General features: G+C 48.2%; 1 protein-coding gene across 8 annotated transcripts in view; it reads left to right on the forward strand.

The window, feature by feature from the left end:
• Positions 1 to 20,641, forward strand: part of ANO10 (anoctamin 10) — a 247,296-nt gene extending 226,655 nt beyond the window's left edge. For all 8 annotated transcript variants that reach the window (XM_054479582.2, XM_054479584.2, XM_054479580.2 and 5 more), the window contains one exon: positions 20,009 to 20,641. In XM_054479582.2, the coding sequence (XP_054335557.1) occupies positions 20,009 to 20,077 (69 nt within the window). In that variant the 3' untranslated portion in view covers positions 20,078 to 20,641. The remainder of the gene's footprint in view (positions 1 to 20,008) is intronic.
• The last annotated feature ends 6,456 nt before the right edge of the window (positions 20,642 to 27,097 follow it).

A 27,097-nucleotide genomic window follows, 5' to 3' on the forward strand; every position in this document is an offset into this window, starting at 1 on the left:
GACACCAAGTGCAGTCACGCACTGTGTGATGACGTTTTGGTCAACGACGGACCACATATATGATGGTGGTCCCAATGATTACTACTGTACTTTTCTATGTTTAGATACACAGATACTTCCCATGGGGTTACAGTTGCCTGTAGTGTTCAGTATAGTAACATGCTGTGCAGATTCACAGCCTAGCAGCAGTGGGCTACACCATGTAGCCTAGGAGTGTAGTATGCTATGTCACCTAGGTCCATATAAGTGCACTGTATGATGTTCACAGTGCAACAAAATTGCCTGACAATACAGTTCTCAGAACGTGTCCTGTCGTTAAGGGGCATATAACTGTATGACGGTTCCTAGAGTCCAGTGAAGAAAACAACCACATCAGGGCACTCTCAAGTTCCTAATTCTCTTTCCCATTTCAAGATTGGCCCTCTGTCCTCCCAATGGAGATCCCAGGCTTCAGTCCTGCCCCTAGGAAAGCCCCACCCTTACTCATAGGCGACTTTCTCCAGGTTGAACCCCCTTTCCCTCAGCAGGACCTCCTGTAGAGTCCAGGGATGCATGTGGGTTGCTGGGACTGAGGAGCTGTCAGGGCAGCCCAGGCATGACCCCTGCTCATTCTCCCTGCCTCCTTCCCAGAGGTAGCTGATTTGGACACACACACACACACACGTACACACCTACACACAACTTTCAAAAAGCCCATTGTCTCAGACACCGTGCAGCAGCCTGAATCCCTACCAAGGAAGAGAAACCTTTTCATGAGAATGAGCCCACCTGCAGAGACCCAGCCCACAGTGGGGTCCCCTTTTTCTCTATTTTGAGGGGACATTTAAGTTTCTCAGATCAGGTGTTGCTGGCTCCATATGCAAAGCCAAGACTCCCTCAGTTTTCAAGATGTCTTTCCTTCCTTCCCTTTCCTTTCCCTTCCCCTTTCCTCCTTTCTTCCTCTTTATTTCCCTTCCTTCTTCCTTCCTTCTTGCTTTCTCTTTTGCCTCGTTGCTCCTCTCTCTCCTTTCTTCTTTCCTTCTTTCTTTTTAAAGTATTTTATCTCAGATTGCTTTCAGGAAGAGAGGAGTGGCCATCAGCCAGAACCAGAGGCACTTCCTTCAAACAAAAATGATTTAAACCAGGTCTCCTACTCTCCTAGCTAAAAAGAGGCAGGTGAATCCTTGAAATCACAACTTCCTCAGAATCCTCAGGCAGGACTCCCTGGACTCCAGAGTCAGAGAGAGCAACAGGACAGTTTATTCCCCCCTTGTCAATGGCAAGCCACAGGAGCCTGGTGGAGAAGGGTGTCTTCCTAGAACAGAAGCTCCTTGAGGGATGAATTTAATGTTATGTAATATTTTTGTTTGGTTGGTTGTTTTGTTTGTTTTAGAACTTTTTCACATTTAATTTTTTTTTTCAATATGTTTTTGGAGAACAGGTGGTATTTGGTTACATAAATAAGTTCTTTAGTGGTAATTACTGAGATTTTAGTGCACCTATCACCTGAGCACTGCACACTGTACCCAATGTGTAGTCTTTTATTCCTCACTCCCCGCCCATCCTTTCCCCCGTGTCCCGAAAGTCCATTGTATCATTCTTATACCTTTGCCTCCTCATAGTTTAGCTTCCAGTTATGAGTGAGGACATATGATGTTTGGTTTTCCATTCCTGAGTTACCTCACTAAATGTCTCTAGTGGTCTCCAGTTCCATCCAGGTCGCTGCGGACGCCATTATTTCGTTTCTTTTTATGGCTGAGTAGTATTCCATGGTATATACACCACATTTTCTTTATCCACTCGTTGGTTGATGGGCATTTGGGCTGGTTCCATATTTATGCAGTTGCAAATTGTGCTGCTATAAACATGCATGTACAAGTATCTTTTTCGTATAATAATTTCTTTTCCTCTGGGGAGATACCTAGTAGTGGGATTGCTGGATCAGGGTAGATCTATTTTTAGTTATTTAAGGAATCTCCACACAGTTTTCTATAGCGGTTGTACTAGTTTACATTCCCACCAACAGTGTAAAAGTATTCCCTTTTCACTGTATCCATGCCAACATTTATTACTTTTTATTTTTTTAGTATGGCCATTCTTGTAGAAGGTATTGCATTGTGGTTTTGGTTTGCATTTCCCTGATCATTATTGATGTTGAACATTTTTTCATATGCTTGTTGTCCATTTGTGTATCTTATTTTGAGAATTGTCTATTCATGTCCTTAGCCTACTTTTTGATGGGATTGTTTTTTTCTTGCTGATTTGAGTTCTTTTTAGATTTGGGATATTAGTCCTTTGTTGGTTGTATATATAGATTGTGAAGATTTTCTCCCACTCTGTGGGTTGTCTGTTAACTCTGCTGATTATTTCTTTTGCTGTGCAGAAGCTTTTTAGTTTAATTAAGTCCCATCTATTTATCTTTATTTTTGTTGCATTTGCTTTTGGGCTCTTGGTCATGAAGTCTTTGCCTAAGCCAGTGTCTAGAAGAGTTTTTCTGATGTTATCTTCTAGAATCTTTATGGTTTCAGGTCTTAGATTTAAGTCTTTGATTAATCTTGAGTTGATTTTTGTATAAAGTGAGAGATGAGGATCCAGTCTCATTCTTCTACATGTGGCTAGCCAATTATCCCACCACCATTTGTTGAATAAGGTGTCCTTCCCCACTTTGTTTTTGTTTGCTTTGTCGAAAATCAGTTGACTGTAAGTATTTGGCTTTATTTCTGGGTTCTGTATTCTATTTGATTGGTCTATTTGCTTGTTTTTATGCCAGTACCATGCTGTTTTGGTGACTATGGCCTTATAGTTTGAAGTCGTGTAATGTGTGCCTCAAGATTTGTTCTTTTTGCTTAGTCTTGCTTTGGCTATGCAGGCTCTTTTTTCATTCCGTATGAATTTTAGGATTTTTTTTATAGTTCTGTGAAGAATGATGGTAGTATTTTGATGGAAATTGCATTGAATTTGTAGATTGCTTTTGGTGGTATGGTCATTTTCAGAATATTGATTCTACCCATCCATGAGCATGGGATGTGTTTCCATTTGTTTGTGTCATCTGTGATTTCTTTCAGCAGTGTTTTGTAGTTTTCCTTGTAGAGGTCTTTCACCTCCTTGGTTAGGTATATTCCTAAGTATTTTACTTTTTTTTTTTTTTGGAAGCTATTTTAAAAGAAGTTGAGTTCTTGATTTGATTCTCAGCTTGGTCGCTGTTGGTATATAGCAGGGCTACTGATTTGTGTACATTAATTTTGTATCTGGAAACTTTGCCGAATTCATGTACCAGTTCTAGGAACTTTTTGGATGAGTCTTTAGGGTTTTTTAGGTATATGATCATGTCATCAGCAAACAGCAGCAGTTTGATTTCCTCTTTACCAGTTTGGATGCACTTTCTTTCTTTCTCTTGTCTGATTGCTCTGGCTAGGACTTCCAGTACTATGCTGAATAGAAATAGTGAAAGTGGGCATCCTTGTCTTGTTCCAGGGGGAATGCCTTCAACTTTTCCCTTTTCAGTAAAATGTTGGCTGTGGTTTGTCATGGATGGCTTTTATTACCTTAGGGTATGTCCCTTCTATGCTGATTTTGCTGAGGGGTTTAATAATAAAGTGGTGCTGGATTTTTTCAAATGCTTTTTCTGCATCTACGGAGATGATCATGTGATTTTTGTTTTTAATTCTGTTTATGTGGTGTATCACATTTATTGATTTGTGGATGTTAAATCATCCCTGCATCCCAGGTATGAAACCAGGGATTTTTGTTTTTTATTTGGTTTATGTGGTATATCACATTTATTGACTTGCAGATGTTAAACCATCCCTGCATCCCTGGTATGGAACCCACTTGATCATGGTGGATTATCTTTTTTTTTTTTTTTCTGACCGAGTCTCGCTCTATCACCCAGGCTGGAGTGCAGTGCCATGATCTCGGCTCACTGCAAGCTCTGCCTCCCATGTTCACACCATTCTCCTGCTTCAGCCTCCTGAGTAGCTGGGACTACAGGTGCCCACCACCATGCCCACCTAATTTTTTTGTATTTTTAGTAGAGACAGTGTTTCACCCTGTTAGCCAGGATGGTCTAGATCTCCTGACCTCGTGATCTGCCTGCCTTGGCCTCCCAAAGTGCTGGGATTACAGGCGTGAGCCACCGCGCCTGGCCATGGATTATCTTTTTGATATGCTGTTGTATTCCGTTAGCTACTATTTTGTTGAGGATTTTTGCATCTATGTTCATCAAGGATATTGGTCTGCAGTTTTCCTTTTTTATGTCCTTTCCTAGTTTTGGTCTTAGGGTGATACTGGCTTCATAGAATGATTTAGGGAGGATTCCCTCCTTCTCTGTCTTTTGGAATAATGTCAATAGGATTGTTACCAATTCTTTGAATGTCTGATAGAATTCAGCTGTGAATCCATCTGGTCCTGGATTCTTTTTTTTTGTTGGTAACATTTTACTTACCATTTCAATCTCACTGCTTGTTATTGGTCTGTTCAGAGTTTCTATTTCTCCCTCGTTTAAACTAGGAGCGTTGTATATTTCCAGGAATTTATCTGTCTCCTCTAGGTTTCCTAGTTTATGCACGTAAAGGTGTTCATAGTAGCCTGAATGATCTTTTGTATTTCTTTGGTATTGGTTGTGATATCTCCCGTTTCGTTTCTAATTAAGCTTATTTGGATCTTCTCTTTTCTTAATCTATTAGTCTGTCTTTTCAAAGAACCAGCTTTTTGTTTCATTTATCTTTCATATTGTTTTTGTTTGTTTGTTTGTTTCATTTAGTTCTGCTCTGATCTTGGTTATTTCTTTTCTTCCATTGGGTTTGGGTTTGGTTTGTTCTTGTTTGTCTAGCTCCTTAAGATGTGACCTTAGATTGTCTATTTGTGCTCTTTCAGACTTTTTGACATAGGCATTTAATGCTATGAACATTCTTCTTAGCACCGCCTTTGCTGTATCCGCACCGCCTTTGCTGTATCCCAGAGGTTTTGATAGGTCATGTCACTATTATTCAGTTCAAAGAATTTTTTAATTTCCATGTTGATTTCATTGTTGACCCAATGATCATTCAGGAGCAGGCTATTTAATTTCCATGTATTTGCAGGGTCTCAAGGGTTTCTTTTGGAGTTGATTTCCAGTTTTATTCCACTGTGGTCTGAGAGAGTACTTGCCATAATTTCGATTTTCTTAAATTTGTTGAGACTTGTTTTGTGGCCCGTTGTATGGTCTATCTTGGAGAATGTTCCATGTGCTCATGAGTAGAATGTATATTCTGCAGTTGTTGAGTAGAATGTTCTGTAAATATCTGTTAAGTCCATTTGTTCTAGGGTATAGTTTAAGTCCGTTGTTTCTTTGTTGACTCTCTGTCTTAATGACCTGTCTAGTGCTGTCAGTAGAGTATTGAAGTCCCCCACTATTATTGTGTTGCAGTCTATTTCATTTCTTAGGTCTAGGAGTACTTGTTTTATAAATTTGGGAGCTCTAGTGTTAGGTGCATATATATTTAAGATTGTGATATTGTCTGGTTGGACTATTTCTTTTATCATTATATCATGTCCCTGTTTGTCCTTTTTAACTGCTGTTGTTTTAAAGTTTGTTTTGTCTGATATAAGACTAGCTATTCCTACTCGCTTTTGGTGTCCATTTTCATGGAATATCTTTTTCCACACCTTTACCTTAAGTTTATGTGAGTTCGTATGTGTCAGGTGAGTCTCCTGAAGGCAACAGCAGATACTTGGTTGGTGAATTCTTATCCCTTCTGGCATTCTGTATCTTTTAAGTGAAGCATTTAGGCCATTTACATTCAACATTAGTGACATGGGTTGACTATGTCCTGGCCCAGATCTCATCTTGAATTGTAGTTTCCATAATCCCCATGTGTCATGGGAGGGCTCAGTGGGAGCTGTTTTAATCATGGGGGTGGTTACCCTCATGCTGTTCTTCTCATGGTGGCAGGTGAGTTCTCATGAGATCTGATGGTTTTACAAGGGGCTTGTCCCTCTTTGCTCGGCACTTCTCTCTCCTGCCACCATGTGAAGAAGGACGTGTTTGCTTCCCCTTCCGCCATGATTGTATGTTTCCTGAGGCCTCCCCAGCCATGCAGAAATGTGAGTTAATTAAACCTCTTTTCTTTGTAAATTATCCAGTCTTGGGCACTTCTCCATAGCAGCATGAGAATGGATTAATACAGTTAGTATTGAGATGTAAGGTACTATTCTATTTATCATGCTATTTGTTGCCTGAATGCCTCGTTTTTTTCATTGTGGTGGTGTTTTATAGGTCCTGTGAGATTTATACTTTAAGGAGGTTCTATTTTGGTGTATTTTGAGGATTTGTTTCAAGATTTAGAGCTCCTTTTAGCAGTTTTTATAGTGCTGGCTTGGTAGTGGTGAATTCTCTCAGCATTTGTTTGTCTGAAAAAGACTATCTTTCCTTCATTTATGAAGCTTAGTTTTGGTAGATACAAAATTCTTGGCTAATTGTTTTGTTTAAGGAGGCTAAAGATAGGACCCCAATCCCTTCTAGCTTGTAAGGTTTCTGATGAGAAATCTGCTGTTAATCTGATAGGTTAATCTGATAGGTTCCTTTATAGGTTGCCTGATGTATTTGCCTCACAGCTCTTAAGATTCTTTCCTTCATCTTGACCTTAGATAGCCTGATGACTATGTCCCTAAGTGATAATCTTTTTGTGATGTATTTCCCAGGTGTTCTTTGAGCTTCTTGTATTTGGATGTTAGATTTCTAGCAAGGCTGGAGAAGTTTTCCTCAATTATTCCCTCAAATATGTTTTCCAAACTTTTAGATTTCTCTTCTTCCTTGAGAACATCAATTATTCTTAGGTTTGGTTGTTTAACATAATCCCAAGCTTCTCGGAGCCTTTGTTAATTTTTGTAAATTCTTTTTCTTTGTCAGATGGGGTTAATTTGAAAGCCTTGTCTTGGAGCTCTGAAATTCTGTCTTCTGTTGGTTCGATTCTGTTGCCGAGACTGCCAGTGCATTTTGCAGTTCTCTAAGTGCGTCCTCAATTTCCACAAGTTGTGATGGTTTTTTATTTATGCTATCTATTTCACTGAAGATTTTTCCATTCATATCCTGCATCATTTTTTATTTATTTATTTAAGTTGGACTTCACCTTTCTCTGGTGCCTCCTTGATTGGCCTAATAGTCAGCCTTCTGAATTCTTTTTCTGGCAATTCAGAGATTTGATCTTGGTTTGGATCCATTGCTGGTGAGCTAGTGTGATCTTTTAGGGGTGTTAAAAAACCTTGCCTCTGCTGTATCACACAGGTCATCAGGGAAGTTGGTGAAAGCCGGCAGCCACAGGCCTCACCCATGCAGCCCGCAGCCCAAAAGGCCAGTCTCCCTCCCACCATGCCCCCACAACAGCGCTGAGTTTATTTCCAGGGCTGAGAACTTTCCCCAGGCTGCATGCCTCCCAGCCGAGAAAGCAAGCAGACTCACAGTTCCTGGTCCCACAGAGCCTGGCGGCAGTCCACCTCCTTTAAAGGGTCTGTGGATTCTCTTGGCTTTCCTGTTATGTTCCTGCAGTAGTTCTTGGAGCAAAAGTTCATGATGTGGGCCTCCACACACTGTTCTGTTTGCCCGAGTGGAAGCTGAAAGTTAATCCTTCCTTCTATTTGCCATTTTCAGGTTCAGGGCTCACTCCTTACTGCTTCTAAGTTCTCCAATTGCAAAAGCACATTCAATATTTTTAATAAAAACAGACATGCTTTAAATATTATCCAATTTATTACTAAGAGTACCCCATTAAAATGTGTAACCTGGAGGAAAAAGAAAGACAGTCCGTTGGTGGTTCAGTGCTGTATGTGCCCCAAGATGTGTTTTGATGGCCTTTTGTCACCAACTGGGACAGCATTGTGTCGCCTGAGTTCTAGATTTGCAAAAATACTGACTGGCTGCCGTGTGTGCTCAGGATCCTGTAACATAGCAGTGAGGAGTGTTCAATGACGTTTTCATCAACCTGTATTTAGTGATCAGTATTGGTTACAGGGACTGCCACTCAGGAAGGGATATAGGTAATGGGAAATTAAAGTGAAATGAAAGTGTTGGGGAGAAGCAGTAATTAATCTGCTTGTTGAGGTTTCTAGGTGGGAATGAGTAAAAATTAACTTTTCTGAGGGAAAATGATGTCAGGTGAATAAAGGCTAGAATCCCTGCCTAACACTTACTGTGTTGTTCCTACACAAAAATCAAGCATAGTCAAGTCAACAATCCCTGGCTCCAGCTTCACCCGGGCTCTGTAGAAGGGGTGCCTAGTGCCTGCAATTCTGACGACTCACAGCCATCATCACCCAGGGGTAGCCCATCTCAACTGGCCAGGAACAGGGCCCTGCTCTGGGGGAAAGGGTACATGGTAATCTCTTGTGCAGTGAGGGGATATAGAGTTTTAAAAATCATAATGTTGTAATTATCAATTTTGTTTTACTCATAATAGTAATATTGAAATTTTAAATGACATTATAGAAGATATAGATATTTGCATTTATCAAAGGGCCATACAGTGTTCAGATGTCGGGAAAACTGCCCTGGGAAAGATTGTAAAGGTGATGGGAAACATTTATACTTTCTCTGTGGCCTGCAGTTGTGGCTGCATTTCATAAGGATCTGTTTTCACCTTGGTGATGAGCTTAGTGTTTCTGAAGAATGAAACCAATCCCCTCTGCCGCCACCAGGGGTCCTTTGATGCCTGGGTGCCTCCTTTACCTTCCTAGGTGTGCAGAAAGTGGGTGCAGAGCTTCTCTGGGCAGAGAAGGAGCTCACCCTTTGGCAGCTGCTCCACTCATCCCACTTTCACTTTCCTTGTGGCCACTGGCAGTGTTTTCTTAGATTAAAGGTTGTTCTCCCTTTATAGTTAAGAGTAATATTTACTAAGTTGTGTTGAAACTGATGTGGGCAGTGGACTGTCTCCTGCATTTCATTTAGTAGGCTCTTACCTCATCCTTTAACTTTCTAAACTGAGTTTCTTTCGCATGCCACAGTGAAATTGTGTCCCCTCATACTCCATGAGTCAGGACTCCAGTAGGAGGGAAGCTGGACACTGGATTACCTCTGACCACCAAGGCATCTTTCTCAGATGGCCACCACTGTTGCCACCCCAGCTCAGGGTCCTTTTAGAGACTCTGATTTCTAGAGTGTTTATTTCTATTCTTTGGGCTTTTAAACTTTTGTGTCATGCCTTGATCTAACCAAACTGTCAAGGCTTCAATTCCTGGATCTGTAAATGTCACCTAGCCATGGCTTTCACTGAAGGAGCCTGCAGGGGTTTCTTTGGAGCAGCCACTTGTGCTTGGTGTCCACTGGCCTGGCCACACCTCCTCTTCCGGCCTGAACCTGAGCCCTGGCTCTCTAGCTATCAACATGGAACCTGCAGATCAAAGATGAGGGCTGGCTAGATGGTCATCTTGGCCTTGGATGGTCACAAACCTCTCTGGGTCTTATCTCCCAAGGGCCCCAGGTGACCTGTGTGACAACATAGGGGGCTCTCTTGTGAAAGAACAATGCTGCCGCCCTCCTTGGCTCCAAGAGCTTCCAGACAGGAAAGTAGTTATTCCTGAAGGACTTGGCACCCTTCCTCCCAGGCAAGGAGGAGGGAGCGCCTTCCTGAAGAAGTGATGCTGTGGGCCCTGTGCAGGGGCTCACACCTATAATCCCAGTGCTTTGGGAGGCCAAGGCAGGCAGATCACTTGAACCAGGAGTTTAGGACAAGCCTGGGCAACATGGTGAAACCCCATCTGTATAAAATATACAAAAAATTAGCTGGGTGTGGTGGCACACTCTAGCCTCCCAGCTACTCAGGAGGCTGAGGTGGGAGGATCACCTGAGCCCGGGAGGTCCAGGCTGCAGTGAGCTGTGATTGTGCCACTGCACCCCACTCCAGCCTGGGTGACAGAGTGAAACCCTGTCTCAAAAAAAAAGTAACTTAAATATTGTTTTAAAAAAGAAGTGATGCTATGTAAGTCTTGTCCAGGAAATGTCTCCTCCAGACCAGATGCTCTTGGTCATCTAGATGACCTGAACAATTGGGACAATGTCCTAGTAACATCACTGAATGTGTCAGTATCATGGGGCTGAGGATAATACACAAGGAGATTGTAGATCTCGCTGGCTTCTGAAACAGCTCACTGCCGTATTATAGCAGAACCTGGGTGGAAGATCTCTTTGCATTTCTGTTTGCAAAATAACATCACACCTGTAGATCTAGTTACAGTGAAACTAGAAAGGAGCCATGCCAAAGTCATTTTAAAAAGAAACTTCATTCTTTGCCCTGTGATTTGGAGGCAAACTGATTACATGTTATTTTTACATTATTATTGCAAAAATATGAAAATTTCCCCCTTTCTCAGAATTGGTGTCACCTTCATTGTCTTTTTGGTCCTCCCATCTGGGAACATCATTCCCATGTCTTCCTCACTCTTTGTTGCCCTCTTACCTATGTTGCCATAATACACATAGTTGATGGTCATTCCAGAAGTAATTGTAGCTTTCGTATATAATTATATTATTTCTTTAAGATTAGTCATAGTTTGCTTTTGATGTTAGGGACTTTGATTCTTTTTATTTGTGATTATACCTCTACTTTACAAGTGTCAAAATACCGCCCCTGTCTCAGCCTCAGGCCACTGCTCTAGTTCCCTTGGTCGATGTCCCCAGGACACCCCCAGCCCACTGTTCTCCATGCTCATATCAGGATGTTTCAGAAAATCATCCATTCATTTCAGCCCTTTAAGCAATATCTGTTACTAGCTTTTTCTCTTCATCCAGTGGAGGAGACATGGCTTATTTTAACCTTTCTTGTTCCTGAATAATTTATTAATGTTTCTGCTGCCTTTTATATGTTTAGTAAACTGCAGTCCCTTGCGGATCGAGGTTTCTAGTTCTGCCATGCTCTTTGTTGGAGGTGCTCTTCAGCAGCTCTCCATCACCAGACAGTTGGTGACAAGAGGCCATCAGAACACATCTGGGGCACACACAGCAATGAACCACCAAGGGGCTCCTTCCATTCTCTTTCCTCCAGGTCACACCTTTTAATGGGGTGCAGTTGGTAATAAGTTGGATAATATTTAAAGCACGTGCCTGTTTTTTACTTATTAAAAATATTGAATGTGACAAAGTTGTAAAAACAAACAAAAATAAGCAAACAAAAAATATTATACAGCATTAAATTCATCCCTCAAGGAGCTTCTGTTCTAGGAAGACACCCTTCTCCACCAGGCTCCTGTGGCTTGCCATGGACAAGGGGGGAATAAACTGTCCTGCTGCTCTCTCTGGCTCTGGAGTCCAGGGAGTCCTGCCTGAGGATTCTGAGGAAGTTGTGACTTCAAAGATTCACCTGCCTCTTTTAGCTAGGAGAGTAGGAGACCTGGTTTAAATCATTTTTGTTTGAAGGAAGTGCCTCTGCATCTGAGTTTCAGCTGCTCGAGCATTTGTGATTTTGCCAACTGTCTCACTATGGTTTCCACATTTTCTTGTCTTGTTCCCACATTTTCTTGTTCTTGTTCCCTTTGGAAGCCTTTCTTTAAAAAAAAAAAAAATCATCAAGGACTTCTGGATATTTTTTAAAAACTGATTCTTTTTTTATGAGATAGAGTTTCACTCTTGTCACCCAAGCTGGAGTGCAATGGTGCATTCTCAGCTCACTGCCACCTCCACCTCTTGGGTTCAAGTGATTCTCTTGCACTAGCCTCCCGAGTAGCTGGGATTACAGGCGCCCACCACCATGCCCAGCTATTTTTTTTTTTGTATTTTTAGTAGAGACAGGGTTTCACCATGTTGGCCAGGCTGGTCTCAAACTCCTGACCTCAGGTGATCCACCTGCCTTGGCCTCCCAAAGTGCTGGGATTACCAGCATGAGCCACTGCGCCCACCCAAAAAAATGATTCTTAAAGTTTTTTGTTGTTTTTTTTTTTTGAGACGGAGTTTCACTCTGTCACCCAGGGTGGAGTGTAGTGGCACAATCTCGGCTCACTGCACCCTCTGCCTCCCGGGTTCATGCGGTTCTCCTGCCTCAGCCTCCTGAGTAGCTAGGATTACAGGTGCCTGCCACCACGCCCAGCTAATTTTTGTATTTTTAGTAGAGACGGGGTTTCACTATGTTGGCTAGGCTGGTCTTGAACTCCTGACTTCAAGTCATGTGCCCACCTCGACCTCCCAAAGTGCTGGGATTACAGGAGTGAGCCACTGCGCCCGGCCGATTCTTAAAGTTTTAAGCACTCTTTAATATCTTGCTAAAATGTGTGCATACAGATCAAGATAGGGTTAACCTTGGGTATCTGGAGCCAGGCTGCCATGGTTTCAGAGATTTAGCAGAAGCAGAAAATCTGAGCCAGGTGTGACCAAGACAAAATTGGATCCACACCAGTAATTCAGAGACACTTGCAAGACCTCATGGATTAGAAGTGTGATCCAGTTGAATCTGAATCTCAAAGCACAGGTGACCCCAGTGGATAGTTGGGTGATATTATTATAGTACAAAAATGAAACGTCTAGATCCAACATCAGGGCAGGGGCAGGGCAGCCTGCAGGTTAGGAGCCAGCTCTGGAGCCAGATGGCCTGGGCTCAAACCTGCTATAACCTGGTGCAAGTTTCTCAACCTTTCTGTGCCTCTGTTTTTTCTTTAAAATGATAATGGTATGTCTCTCATAGGGTGGTTATGAGAAGTAAATCAAATGTGCATAGCGTTTAGAACAGTGCCTGGCATGCAATGTGATGTAAGTGTTGGTCACTATAAATTTAAATTACACACAGGTAATATAACAGACATTAAAAGTTATATCAACAAAGGAGGTTAAGAGGTTTTGCTGTACAAGAGCAATTAGAAATGCAGGAAATGGGGAGGTAAGTAGCCAAGATTTGCATGAACCTGGCACAGGGAACCCTAGGAAGCATAGTACTGATGCCCCGACCCATGGACCTGAGCCCCACAGCCTGGAGGAACCATCTAGATGGGTGCGTCCACTCCATGCTGAATCCTGGGGGTTCTGCAGAAGGGTCTCTTGGTTTAGTTACTAGGTGATTTCGTGTATATTTGGAGTATCCATAACTTGGAGAAAATATCAGTGTCCACTGATAGAACATGAAAGGACAGAGGCGATGAGCAGCCCTGATGAGGGCTTGCTGCCCCTGATGACATTTCCCAGACCCAGGGAGGTGGGTCAGTTTTGCTTGGTCATTTTGTGTTAGCATCCAGCTCTTTCTGGCCACCTGTGGAACCTCATGGCCTGTAGCATTGGTAGGTATGTGAGGATTCCAACAGCCCAGATTTGGGAGGTGGCTGTAGTTAATCAGACATGACTAGCTCCCTGTTCCAGAAGCGTCAGAATGAGTGTGTGCCTGGGGATGGCTGGAAATCCAGCCTCTGGCTTCTATGGGCTCCTCACTCTCCATGGGAAGTAACTTGCAGTCTCAAAATATCTCCTTTCAAAGTCCTTTAACTTCTGTTTTGGGAAATTTTGCTCTGAAACCCAGATGTGCAGAGAAAGCAGGGCTCAAAAGATCATTTGAGAAACAGACATTACACCTTTGTTTCCCCTTTTTGAACTGACATCCACCCACCCCACGGTTAGCTCGTGCAGTTAATGGACTGTGTCATAGACTCCCTCACATGTCTCCTGTTGTGTGAGCGGGAGCCTTTCTGGAGTGGGGATTTGATTTTCTTGGCGGAGTCTTTGTTTCTAGCTGGGACCAAGCTGATAATTTGGCACCGTCCTCCTCCCACACAGCTGTAACTGCAGACCACCTTCCCCTTCACCAGAGCCACATCTGAGCTTGCTAATCATGATTTCTGTCACACTCCCCCGCCACTCCACCCCTGACCCTCACCCAGCTTGAGCTTGCTAGCCATGATTTCTGCCACCCACCCCTCACCCAGCTTCTGAGTCAAAACCTTAGGCTGGGACCCAAATCTGCATTGTTACCAGGGCAGGTAGCTGTTGGGAACCCTGAAACCCGGTGCTTCTGACATAAAGCCCATCCTACTGGTGTGTTTTCTGTGATCCCATACATGGGACTGGCCAATTTGTGGGCCAGAGAGTGATGTTGACTTCAAGAACTTGAATATGTGTTACATGAGAAAAGAGCATTTTCTCTTTCATACGCATGAAAAAAAGAGGCTTTACAAGTTCATCAGAATTACACTGAGGTTACTGGCTAAATTAGAATTTCTCTGGCTGCTACTGCAGGCTGCAAGCTGGTCCCTCTTCCACAGTATTCATGGAGCACCAACTCAGTGCCAGGCACTGTCATAGGTCCTGGGGTCTAGTCATGGCCCTGCTCTCTGGAGACCACATACCAGGTAGGATAGAACATTTAAGACAGAAGAAAAATCTGCAAACAATGAATAAACCAGATGGTAATGAGAGTAGTGCAGCAATTGAAATAGAGGGATGGGATGGTGACAGGGGAGGAGGAAATAGAGGGATGAGGAGGAGACAGGCTGAGGACTGAGTGGCAGAAAGGAGTTGCCAGCAAACTCAGGTAGGGCAGGCAAGCCTGGGTGGAGGGAGCTGATGGCTGGAGCAGAACCAAGGTTGGAGTGTGGGGCAGCAGGGGACAAGGATGAGAGACAAGAAGGGGTGAACTGCAGTCCCCAGCGTGGTAGGGACCTTGGAGTGGCATACTACAGCCCCCCGTTTAAAACCCTGCTTGGGCTGCCTTGAGACAAGAGTGGGATTGTCTGGGGTGCCGTCTCAGTGCAGGCAGGGGCACAGCCTTGAGGAGGGAGGCAGGAGCAGCGGGTGTGTGACAGAGGGGCTGGGCCGAGGGAGCAGGCATCCGCAGAGATGGCTGAAGTTCCATGGTCTGAGATGCTGGCTGGTGGTGGCACTGCTTCCTGAGATGGGGATGACTGGGAGAAAGGCTGGCTGGGGTGGGAGGTGGGAGCTGGAGCACTGGCACTTGGGGTTGCCCGCAAGTCTTACATTTTTACATTTTGTCAAGTGTTAAAATGAAGCAACAATCAGAGGGAGAGGTGGGTGTAACTCCCTCCAGGACCGCCTGACAGGCTGCTGCAAGCGCCTTCCTGCCCCTCTACTCACTGCTGTCGTGGCTGATTAGAGCCTTATGGCACCACCAAGCCCAGACAGGCTTGGACTTTTTAATCATTATATTATGATATTTTCAGAACACTGTTTGAGGTAAACTTTTCAATAGAGATAACAAATAAAAAGTCTTTGTGAAAATAGGTGCTTCAGAAGCCCCACTCTCCTTTTTCATCTGAATTGTCAGGCTGTTGCTTGATTTTTGTCCTGACTCTAGCTGCATGTCCTCAATAAGCTGCCTAGCCTTGTGAGTCCCCAGGGCCATGTCAGTGACACCTGTAGAGAAGCCCTTGCTTGTGGTTGCAAGGTGTGAATAAGGGGTGCGTACACAGCTTGAGTGGAGGAGGCTCGAAGTTGATCCTCCCTTCTTCCCCGCCATTCCCCTTCTCAGGGAGACTTGGAGGGTGGCTTCGTTTCAGGCAGTGGCTCTCCACCTCAGCTGCCTGTTAGAATCACTTGGGGAGCTTTGAAAAGTCCCTGTGCCCAGGCCACACTTAGGTGCATTAAATCAGACTTTGGGATGGGGAGTAGGAACGGGTGATCATGATGCTCCATCTCAGGCCTGCACACCCAAGGCTGGGATGGCTCAGAGGAGCCAGGTGCTGCTGCTGGGCTGAACTCGCCTGAGAACTCCATTCCTAGACACCCTATGTGGCCAGCAGCCTGGTTCCATCCCAGCCACTGCACCCTGCACTCAGAGGACATGAATGGTGAGGCCACTAGTGAACGGTAACTGATGACACATGGGATTTTCTATCCTTCAGCCAAGGGCTCCCCAGACAGATTCCTTCTGTAGGTCTTGGTTTGGGGGGGGGGCAGGGGTGAGAAGGGGTAATGGAGTAGTTGCTAGTAGATTTCAAATTGAGCAGGAGATGTAATCAAATGGTAGTCATTCCCTGAATGCTATGAATAGAAGGATCCTAAAGTTTATTGTGGGCTCAGCCAGAAGGAGTCTCTGCTACAAGGCTGGGAGGGAGAAGGGGCCATTTGAGGTCCGTGGTGTCCACCGTGGTTATCACAAGTCTATGGAGTCCACCATGGCCATTCCAGGTCTGTGGGAAGCGTTGCAATTCTCAGAAAGTATTTCTGTACTTCTCCACAGAGACAAGGGGATCCAGTCACACAGTCTTCCTCAGGTCAAGCTGTGCATTTGGCCAACACACTTAATGATTAGGTTCCTATTATAATCATTACTAATAATGATGCAAAAAATTAGTCAGTGCTTTTTAAAGAATAATTTGGAGGATGGGTGTTTTAATGAGTCACAAGTTAGGGGAAAATTCCATTCTGTCTCCATTTTGATACTTTTTTGGAGAAGTCGTCAGCTCTATTATCTTGCTTATATTTTTATGAAGGTTTTAATTTAAGGATCCCCAAAGAAGCCAGGTTTTTTTTAAGGGGATAGTGTTGCTCCCTCCCACCCCACCCACCCTCCAGCCAGGTTTGTTAAGGAGAAGAAGCCAAAGAACTGAGCTGCCAGAGGCAGTCTGGTGCCTAGGCACCGTCCCAGCCCACTCAGCCAGAGCCTGCAGTATGGCCTGGGAGAAATCTGTTTCACCCCTCGTGGCCCCAGCTCACTTATTTGTGAAAGGTGACAGACAACAAATCAGAGACTTGCAAGCCTGGGGTGGTCAGTGGAAAAACTTGAAGGCTCATTAAAAATTCAGAGTCTGGGGTCCACTGCAGGGCCTGCATTTAACCAGGTCTCAGTGGCCATGAGACTGACTGTTCTTCAAGGTTCTTTCCTAATCATAAATTCTGTGATCCTGACATCACTTCTGCCAGTGCTCACCACTTCCCAATCGGGGAGGGTGTGGGAAGTGCTCTTGGGCCAGGGCTGTGGTTAGGGCTCAGCCTCCTCTTCACCAGGAGGACAGCCCTCCTGGAAAACAAATGGGATATTCCTGTTGTACATCGCATGACCCCCATGCTGAGGGTTGCAGACTCATGAGTGGTAGATAGCAATTGGTTTACCTAAGAGAAACCATCTTAGGGCCAGCCAGCCAGTAATGAGTATCTGTGGCTCTGACTCCATTTGCAGCCAAGGGAGGTAGAGGCCTGCCCCATTTACACAGAAAAGGTGTGAATGTCAGCCACTGATTTCATGACAACTTGTCTCAGGAAAGCGGGCTGTTGCAGCTCATTTCCTCCAAATCGCTTGGGTTTTTCTTTGGACTTTAGCTGCAGGTTTTAATTTCTGGTTCTGCCATTGGCTTAGGGTCTCCCAGCTGGGGATTGTGGGCACAGGCAACCTAGGGAGTCGAGCTGAGCCCCACTCCATACCATGGCCCTGGGAGGGAGAGTGCCCTTGGAAGGAAACCACCTGGTCTGCCACTGCCCTGTGGAGGCCCTGGGAGCACAGCCTTCCTGTCCCCTCCTGTTCCCCTGGCTGCCAAGCTGGCCTTGAGACATCCCATGGCCCTGGCCCAACTTGGGGATCACAGAACTCCAGTGAGGCTTGGTCATTCATGGCTTTAAAAGAAGCCTTGCTCTAGGACAGGTGAAGAAGGAAAGAGCAGAAATGTGCAAATGGCTCCTGCCTGGCCTGAGGCAAGGGAGGACTGTAGGGTCCCTGGCCATTCTTTCTACCTTTGCCACCAGCAGTGCAGTTCAGTGCAGATGACCTTGTGACCTCGTGGACATCCTCAGGCTCTTAGGTGCTGCCCTGAGCAAGGCAGGCACTGCAGGGGGGAGGAACCCAGCCAAGTGGGTTCCGAGTTCCTTCCCTGAACTTGGGTGAAGCCCCCAACCCTGGGCCTGAGAGAAGGGGCTGTGGCCCTGAAGAAGCCCCTCATGGGCACATCAGTTATAAGGACAAGTGGGGGGCACCCCAGAAGCAGCCCCAGGAAGTGAGACAAAAGTCACATTGGGTTTGGTCATTTGGAGGAGAAGGCCCATCCACCCTGGCTACTGTGGAGCAGGGGGCCCCTCCCAGAGAGCTGCTGGATGCTTCTGTGCCTGACCTCACAGGGCGTCCAGCCACCATGCCTTGAAAGGAGCCTCAAATGCTCCCATTTTTATTTTCTTCCCCATGTGGAATGCCAGGGAAATGTGGCTGCAAGATTCTGTGACAAGCTGGGGAATGTTCTGTCTTCATTATTGTTTTAGTTTAGTTAAATTTACCGTGCACAGTGGCTCATGCCTGTAGTCCCAGCTACTTGGGAAATTGAGGCAGGAGGATCCCTTGAACCCAGGAGTTCAAGGCTGCAGTGTGATCACGCCTCTGCACTCCAGCCTCGGCAACAAAGTGAGACCCTGGCTCTTGAAAGAAAAAAAAAAAGACATTTTAAAAGTCTTATAAGTATTAAATGATAACAGCTAGAAGAGTCTGCAGTGAACCTGGGCTGAAATATTACAGTTTTTATTTATGGTGATATTTTATATCTGTAGTTAACAGCATGGGCTTGTGGGAAGACCTGAAATGTTAGTAATGGAAGAGGTAGCAGATGCAAAAAACTCTGGGGAGACTTTTACAGTGCCTAGCAGTTCAGCCTTTCTAGGTTTGTGAACTATTAAACCATCTCTATCCCCCTGGCAGGATGAAGGTTATAGAAATCTTGCAGTGGTGGGTCATTTGGACAGGGCATGTCCCTGGGCCATTGTTAACTCCTGTGTCTACCCCCTACTCCAGGCCTGATGAAATGCTGTGGCCCCTGCAGAAAGAACCCTCTCACCCCCACCGCTGGTAAACTGGTCACCTTGACTCTCCATAGCCCCCTTTCTCATCAAAAGCCATCTCCTAAGCCCTGCTTAGACATGGATAAGAAAGGGCCAGCCAGTCCCCCCGCCCAAGCCAAATGCAGAGGGCTCAGCTTCCAGGAGCCATCATGAGCCGCCCTGTGGGAGACAGGCCAGGCTCAGAAAACATGAGAATGGTCAGGAGTTGAGAGCACCTTCCTGAGGTACTGCAGATCTAAAGGATCCTTAGGAGGGTAAATTAAAGCAGCAGACAAGGGCTTTTGATTGACAGTCTATGAAAGGGGCTTCTCCCACTGAAAGCCACAGGGAGCATGGTATTGCTTCCAGCCCTGTGTGGCACTTGGGGCTCTCAAGATGAGTAGCCAGGTACTGGGGGTACCAGCCATGTTTGCACTCAGAGTTTTGTTTTTCCATAAGTGAATCACTGTTATTGAAAATCTGTTTGAAGCCAACATCCACAGTATTATAGTTATTCATTTATTCAACGAATAGGGCAGAGCTGTAGTGGTGTTTTCTAGCCACAAAACCGAAGTGACTGGGAGCTTCAGGCCTGGGGTAGGGGAAGGTAGGAGCAGCAGAACTGTCCCCTACGCCGCTGCCTGACTTGTGGGCACAGGCTCTCCCTTCTGACACCTTCCTGGAAGTCTCCCATCCTGCCCTCAAGGAGGGCGCCTCTATCTTGACGTCACCCTCACAGAGACTTCATGGGTTGTTCCCAGTGAGGATGGGGGTGGAGGGGTGAGGGTAAGTCCTGTGGCTGTACTAGGGACAAAAGGCTGGTGAGAAACATCTGATGATTTGGGGCATCTGTTCTGTGCCAGGGACTTCATGGACAACAATACTTGCAGCCGCCCTGCAAAATATGCACTGTTGCTCTCACTGCAGATTTGGAAACTCCAGCTCAGCGAGGTCAAACTGCCAGGGTCGCTCAGTGCACAGGGGCAAAGCAAGCACTTGGTCCCAAGCCTGTGCCCCATCCTCTCTCAGGCCCTGTCCGCCTATTCCCCTCATCCTGGCCATCCAGGGAGGAGGAGATGCCAGCTGCTTCTCATTTCAGTGTCCTTAAAATCCCTGCTGGTCTGGGCTCACACAGTGTGACATTGCATTTTCACCACACCAACTGTCTCCCATCTCCTCAGAGTCAGACCCAGGGACTTGCAGGAAGCTGCAGGCAGCATCAGAGAGTCACCACTTCCCTGGGGTCAAAGCCACTGGCCAGGCTTCCACAGAGAGCAGAGGCCTCGGCCACTACTTAGGCTTCTGTGGCTCACTTGGTGTCCTATTTTCTCTTAACAGCAAATGAAGCTCGTGACCGAGAACCTGAAGGAGGGACCAAAGGAAAGCGGGAAGGAGAAGGCAACCTGACTGCCCGGCGTGCCCAGCTGCCCTGTTGGCAGAGGCCTGTGTCTGTGCCACACCTGCCACAGTGGCAGGGGGGTACCTGGGGCAGCATCGTGGCTCCTGAACCCAGACCCAATGCTTAGCCAAATGAAGTGGCTCCTATGTGGCAAGCACCCTTCTCAGTTTCGCAGTGGCTTGGGGCTCAGAATCCTTGGCAGTTCCTGGCAGTTCCCCCAACCCCGCCCTGTCTGCTCCTTCCCAGTTCCTTGCCGGGCCCCACACACTGCTCTAGCTGCCAACTTTGCTGCAGAGCCACTGCCGCCCTTGAGCCTCTCACCATGAGTGAGCCACCAGCTCTCCACGTTCCCCTCACAGCAGTGTCACTCCCGACCCCACCATGGCCCAGGGACCTGTGGACAGGTTGGGGATGGGGTGTGTGTCCACTGTGCTCATCACAGGAGCCTCAGTTGAGAGTGAGTGGGGTACAGTAAGGCAGCGCTTCCCACACTGGACCTCTTTCCTGGTTCTCTTTTGCAATACATTAACAGACCCTTTATCAACATAAACAATAGTAACTGAGCTATTAAAGGCAACCTCTCTGATTCCTTCTGCCCACATGGGGACTGCAATGGGCTTCCCTTTTCTGAAGCACTTGGTGAGGTCACTGAAGGTGGAGCAGTGAGACCGGGAGCCCAGGGTGAGGGGCTTGGCTGGAGGCCAGGCACCAAAGCTTGTAGCTGAAGGCTGGGCCATTTTTGAGAACTTCTGCTGCTGGTGGTGCCCGCCTACAGGGACACTAGGGCTGCTTTCACATGCAGGGTGTACCCATGGTGCCAAGCCAAGGGTCAGCAGCCACTCTTGGTGCCCTGGCCTGGGCTTGGGCTTGGGCTTGCAGAGAAAAGGGCCCTCCTTGCCCAGTGGTGCTGCCCACCTCCCTAGCTGTGTCCATGGACTGCCCTGCATTCACAGGCACAAGAATGCCATGTAGGCCAGTGCTGCCCACGTATACAGCCCTTCCCACCAGCTCTGGCCCGTCCTGCTGTAGCCAAGACACTACAGATCCGTGGGCACCTCCACTCGGACAGCAGCAGATGCCCTGGCCCACCCGGAGGAGGTGAGAAGGTGAAGAGCGGGGAGGGCCGCCGTGCTTCCTGGTTGGCAGAGGCCTGTCAACCTGGCAGAGGCCCGACACCTTGGGAGTCGGGCATCTTGATCCCTCCCCCACCTCAGAGATGGGGCAGCCTCCTCAAGCCAATTCAGGCACCACTTGTCTTTGGAGGTCCCGACTCTCCCTGTCTGCCCCTTCATGGGTGTTTGTGTTGGTCCTGCGAGCCCATTCTGTTTTACAGAGTGGACACGTGTCAGTGAGCTTTGTCCCTGCCCTTACATGGGATGAGCCACTCCAGGGCCTTGTTATTCGGCGGTTGTTCAGTGTTTGACGGACAGTTTCTAGAACAGGCTCCTGGGCGCCTGTTTGCTGGGAAAGGAGAGGGTTGAAATGGCGCTCTTGGCACCAGCTCTTAGTGTCCCCCCATCCCCCAGAGCCCGGCTTTGGGAGTCAGTCACATGAATGCAGTTGGTTGTGAACCAGTGGGTCCTGGATTTCCAGAACGTGAAGCCACCAAATCACTTGCCACCTGCAGTGCCGCGGAGCCAGGTAGCCTCCTCCCAGCACTGTGACTGTGTCCTTCCCAGAAGCCACCCATCTGCCCTTCCTCAGCGTCTGATTGGGCACAACTACACCACTTAACTAAGCCTTAGTCAGTCACGGCACAGGGGAGAACAGGACCCTCCAATGGGGCCAGACCTCAGGCACAAGGCCACGGGGGAGGGTGGATGTGGAACCAATCGGGTTGTGTCAAGAGGGATATTGGCAGGATGGGGAGGTTGCCGCGGTTTGCTAGGCTCTAGCTGGCTGGACCTGTGGCGAGTTCCTCTCTGTATCCCCCGGCCTGTCGTGGATGCCATCTAGCACGCTGCAGGTGCTCTGGACTCAGTGGCATAGTTGGAAGAGTAGGGGTAGAGGAACAGCGTGCCTGCTGCTCCACATTCTATAGCTCCCTCGTATCTAAGTTGGACTGAGGAAGACATCTAAGCCGATGCCGTCCCACCCATACCCTGGCCTCACACAGCCATTCCCTGCAGTCATGGTCCCCGCCTGGAACCCTGGCGGGCCCCCTTCCCTGCACCTCACTTCATCCCCCAGCCCTTCTGGCCACTGGCTCGCCCACTGTTCTCTTGTTGCTGGCCTCACCTCAGCCTCAGATCCAACCCCACCATGCCCCCCACGAGCCTCTTGCAGGCCCACCCTCCCTGGCGGTGCTGCCTTAGGGCCCCTGGTGACCCTGCCCAGGAGAACCTCCCCACTTTGACCACCCAGTTCCCCTGACACCCCTGAGGACTCCAGAGGGTGAACTCCCCCCACCCTTCGCCCGACGGTTCCAGCCCGCCTTCCTCCATGGCTTCCAAGAGCTAGGAGGCACCTGCTCGTGTGACCAGACGTGGACACCAGAGGTACCAGCCGCGCGCCTGGCCAAGAAAAGTGCCCAGAGGCAGAGCAGCCAAGAGTCAGGAGGCTGAGACTGCAGCAGCCCCTGAGGGATGGACAGGGGCAGGTAGGAAGGACTTCAGAACCCCGGTCCAAACTCCTCATGGCTTAGAGGAGGGAGGCCCACGCCAGGGAACCACAGGAGACTGAACCTAGGTATTTGGACCCCAGGCCCAGAGCTCTCCCGGCACCGGACAGCTTCCAAGGAGGACAGCTGGAGAGCAGCTGTGGGGCAGGGCGTGGGAAAAGAACCTCGGCCACCCATGGGAGGCCCCAGTGAGTTAAGCGCAGGCCCCATTCTCACGCGCAAGCCCGTTCGCCTGCGGCCTCGGAGAAGGGTTCCCAGGGAGCCCCCCGCCCCTGCAAGTTGCTCAGATGGGCTCTAGGCGCCCCGCGGCTCCTGCGGTGTCTGCACAGACGGCCCTGCCCGAGCGCTCCTGCCTCACCTCAGAAGTGGCCAGGGAGGTCGTGACTGTCGCATGCATCCCTAACCTGCCTCCCTCAAGCCATGAGGGATTGTCACAGATTGTCGCTGGGACTTGACCCCAGTGGGGGTTTGGCCACAGGCCCAATTCACTTCACGGCCCAACTCTTCTCTTTCACACAACCAGCTCAGACCGTGTTGAGCCCTGTGCTGCTGACATTTCCTAGGTGCCCTCCCCATGGGGGAGGGCTGTCCCACTCCACACAGGCGGCTCCTCTCACTCTCCGGGGCACTAAAGCCCCACACAGAGGCCAACAGAAACCCCAGAGCATCCCAGGGCTGCAGCCTTGGGGCAGGGGGATCAGGCAGTGGACCCTTCCCCCTCATGGTGGCCACACCGCCATACTCCCCATCAGCAGCTCAGAAGCTCAGACTTGAGAACAAATCTTTATTTTAGCAGCTTCACTAGCAAATAAGAAGCGAATGCTCATGGCCAACCGGCCCTGCAGCAAAGCTGGACGGCCAAGAGCCCTCTGGGTCACAGTTGCCTCATGTTGTCCCCATTTAATAAAGGAACCCTGAGGCTTGCAGGGTTCAAGTGATTTCTCCACAGTCCATGTCCACCCACATCTGTCCTTTGCCATCTGTGCCAAGCCCCACTTCCACACAGCCTCTGCCCGGCATCTGAGACCCGTGTTCCCAGCCTCAAACCCTGTGGCTCCTGCCCTTCTTCCAGCACGAAAGTAGCAACAGGAAGGAGGAAGGCCGAAGGCCACACACTGAGGACCGAAGGGTCCAGACTGGTCCTTACTAAGTTTTAAGAACCCCATGACCCTGCAAGGACAGTGCCTGGCCAGTGCCTTGATAAACAGCCAGACAGTGTGGGCCTTGGTGAACCTCTTGCCAGTAGCTGAGTCTACAGGGTTGCCAGGCTCCAGGCCTCCCTGCATGCCCTCTACGCCCCATCCAAGGGACCTGACAGAACCTGGAGCCTCCAGCACCTCTAGAAGCCCAACAGGACACAGCCAGGGCAGCTGTGTCCTCAGGCTTGGGAACACCCTTCTGTCCCGACCACAAAATGGGCCACAGCCACTTGAGGGAAAGGAAGATGCTTTTCCTGGTCCTGGGAAGGGAACCAGTCAGGTAGGCACCGTGGAAGGGTGTGGGGAGCCGCTTCCCAACTTTCCAGGAGTCAAAGTTAGGAGGTCTTGTTCGCTAGCCCAGGGCCCCAGTCAAGGCCTGCACCAGGGTGGGCAGGGAGCCTGAGATCAAGGCCTTGTGGCTGGAGCCAGGCTCAGCAACAGGGCCTCACGTTCCTCTGAGTGTGGCCACAGACCCCGGGAGAGCATCGCCTACACTTTGTTCCATGCAGATGCCCAGTGCCACCACCCAGCCCTGAGAAGCCACATGGTGATGGTTTGGCCCAGGAATCTGTATCTTTAACAATGCCTGCATTGGATGCTGTCGCACGCTGAAATCCGAGAACCACAGCAGGGTAAAGAGCCTTGCTGGTTTCTGCCCAAGAGCAGCCGATGCTAAAGGCCCCTGCAGAGCCAGCCTCCTTCCCTGCCAACTTGCCACCATGGGGGCAGGTCTGGGGTGCTTCTATGGGGCTGCCAGGGATCTAGAGCCACAAGCATCCTGGGCCTGAACAGGATCCAGGGCAGAAAGGAGCAACAAGGTATGGGACCCAAGAGACCAGTTTCCTCCCCACCTGGCGTTAGATGACTGACATCTCCCACCATCCTCTGTAAGTCTTGGAGATTCTTGGGCAATTCAGAGTTGGCAGCAGTCTCCACTCAGGAGGGAGGAGACCCTTGGCTTCCTGCTGATTGGTATGTGAGGGCCTCACATGATAGAAAAGAGAGGTCTGATGAAGTTTGTCCCCTAAGTTTGTGGCACAGATCACGCTGATTGCATTTGGCTCAAGAAAGGTGGCCTCCTCGCTAGATCTTATAGTGCTGGTGAATTTCTTCAGTGAAAGGGGAAAACAGTGGCACAGAGCACATGGATTATGAGGCTCCTTCCCTTGTATTATTCCCACCCACCCATTATTACCTCCTGTTTTCACCTGAGAGTCCCACGGCCCAGCGGGTGGATAGATGCAGTCACTGCAAGAAGTGGAGGCAGAGCTTCAATAAATCCAGGCCAGCTGACCCTCTGTGGGAGAAAGGAAAACGTACCCCCAAGTCTCCCAAGGCCCAGTCCTGGGCAACCAGCTGAGGTGTGAAGAGCTTCTGGCCAAATCATCAAATTAATCTGTGCTCAATACAAGGAAAATCATTGTATATTTCTGAAAAATTAACCAGAAGGGCAACAGTAGGGTAGATGTGGATACGTGGATATGTACCTCCCTTTACATAACTGTCTGGTCAGAAAACAGAAACCAAAGGTGTCTCCATCCTAAGGGAGACTGAAGAGCAACTCACCGTCACCTCTACCTCCCCTTCCCAGAACACAAGGCCACAAACTGGCACCCAGAGTTTGTCCTAGCAAGTGGGGTCAATAAAGACAGGGAGGGCAATAGTGTGGCACAAATGACTGTTTTCTGGGACTTGCCCGCCCTTCTGCCACCATACTGGGGTGGCCTGCCTGGTCATGGTGCCCTTGTAAGCCGTTTGCTGCAGGAGCTGCTCTCCAGTTATAAATGGCTCTGTAGCTGCTGGCATTTGCACCACAGCAGAAGGAAGAATGCAGGCTGGGATTTGCAGTAATAATCTGAATCCAGTGATGTGGCAGGCCTCCACCTAAAATATGTCCACTGGTGCAGGATTTTCCTGCAATTCTTGCACAAACAAACACGTTGATGACATCGATTCCTAATGGACAGAAGGCATCTTACGGACTGAGAGGCACTTCTTGCCTAGTTGCAGTTTCCTCTCACAGACAGCTGGTCCCAGGGAATGGCCATCCAGACCAGGGAAGCTACCTAGCGCTGGAATTCTTTGGGAAATGTTGTGAGCCCAGGTCTTAGCCCCTGAATCCGAATGGTTCCTTATCATGAGGTGAAAGAAGTGGCTTCACCTAATTTCATCTACACGCCTACAATCTCTTAGGACCAGATGTGTCACTGAATTTTGACTTGTTCAGGTGTTAGAAAGGTAACAAGATGCATATACATGTGTTATGCTGTTATGCAACACCTTGAGTGTGGTATAAAGTGGACTCCTATAGTCAATTGCCTTAATATTGCTTTCCCCAGCCCTCTGTTACTAAAGGGTCAAAGGCAAAGTTGAGATAGTGCCATCTTCTCACACCTCTCCCCACCCAGCTGGGCAGCCTGAGGAGTGGGCTCCAGGATCAGGTTAACAGTGCATCCCTGGCCAAGACTCTTTTCTGAGCCTCATTGCCCCCTGCAAATGAAATGCAAACAACAGCCTGCCCTGCCCATCCCTTTCTGTGGGGTTCCATCAAAATAACATCTGCATTCTCTGGCTTTTAAGCCTCTGAAGTCTGCCTTTGAGAAGAGGTTCACACACCATGCCTCTTTTGCCCAAAGACTTTTTTTTTTGAGACGGAGTCTCGCTCTGTTGCCCAGGCTGGAGTGCAGTGGCATGATCTCAGCTCACTGCAAGCCCCACCTCCCAGGTTCACGCCATTCTCCTGCGTCAGCCTCCTGAGTAGCTGGGACTACAGGCACCTGCCACCACGCCCGGCTAATTTTTTACATTTTTTAGTAGAGACAGGGTTTCACCGTGTTAGCCGGGATGGTTTTGATCTCCTGACCTCATGATCTGCCCGCCTCAGCCTCCCAAAGTGCTGGGATTACAGGCGTGAGCCACTGTGCCCAGTCTTTTTTTTTTTTTTAGACGGAGTCTTGCTCTGTTGCCCAGGCTGGAGTGCAGTGGTGCAATCTCAGCTCACTGCAACCTCCGCCTCCTGGGTTCAAGCAATTCTCCTGCCTCAGCCTCCCAAGTAGCTGGGATTACAGGCGCCTGCCACCACACCCAGCTAATTTTTGTACTTTTAGTAGAGACAGGGTTTCACCATATTAGCCAGGCTGGTCTTAAACCCCTGACCTCAGGTGATCTGCCCGCCTCGGCCTCCCAAAGTGCTAGGATTACAGGCGTGA

This window comes from Pongo pygmaeus, chromosome 2 (assembly GCF_028885625.2).
Source record: "Pongo pygmaeus isolate AG05252 chromosome 2, NHGRI_mPonPyg2-v2.0_pri, whole genome shotgun sequence".
NCBI lineage: Eukaryota > Metazoa > Chordata > Mammalia > Primates > Hominidae > Pongo > Pongo pygmaeus.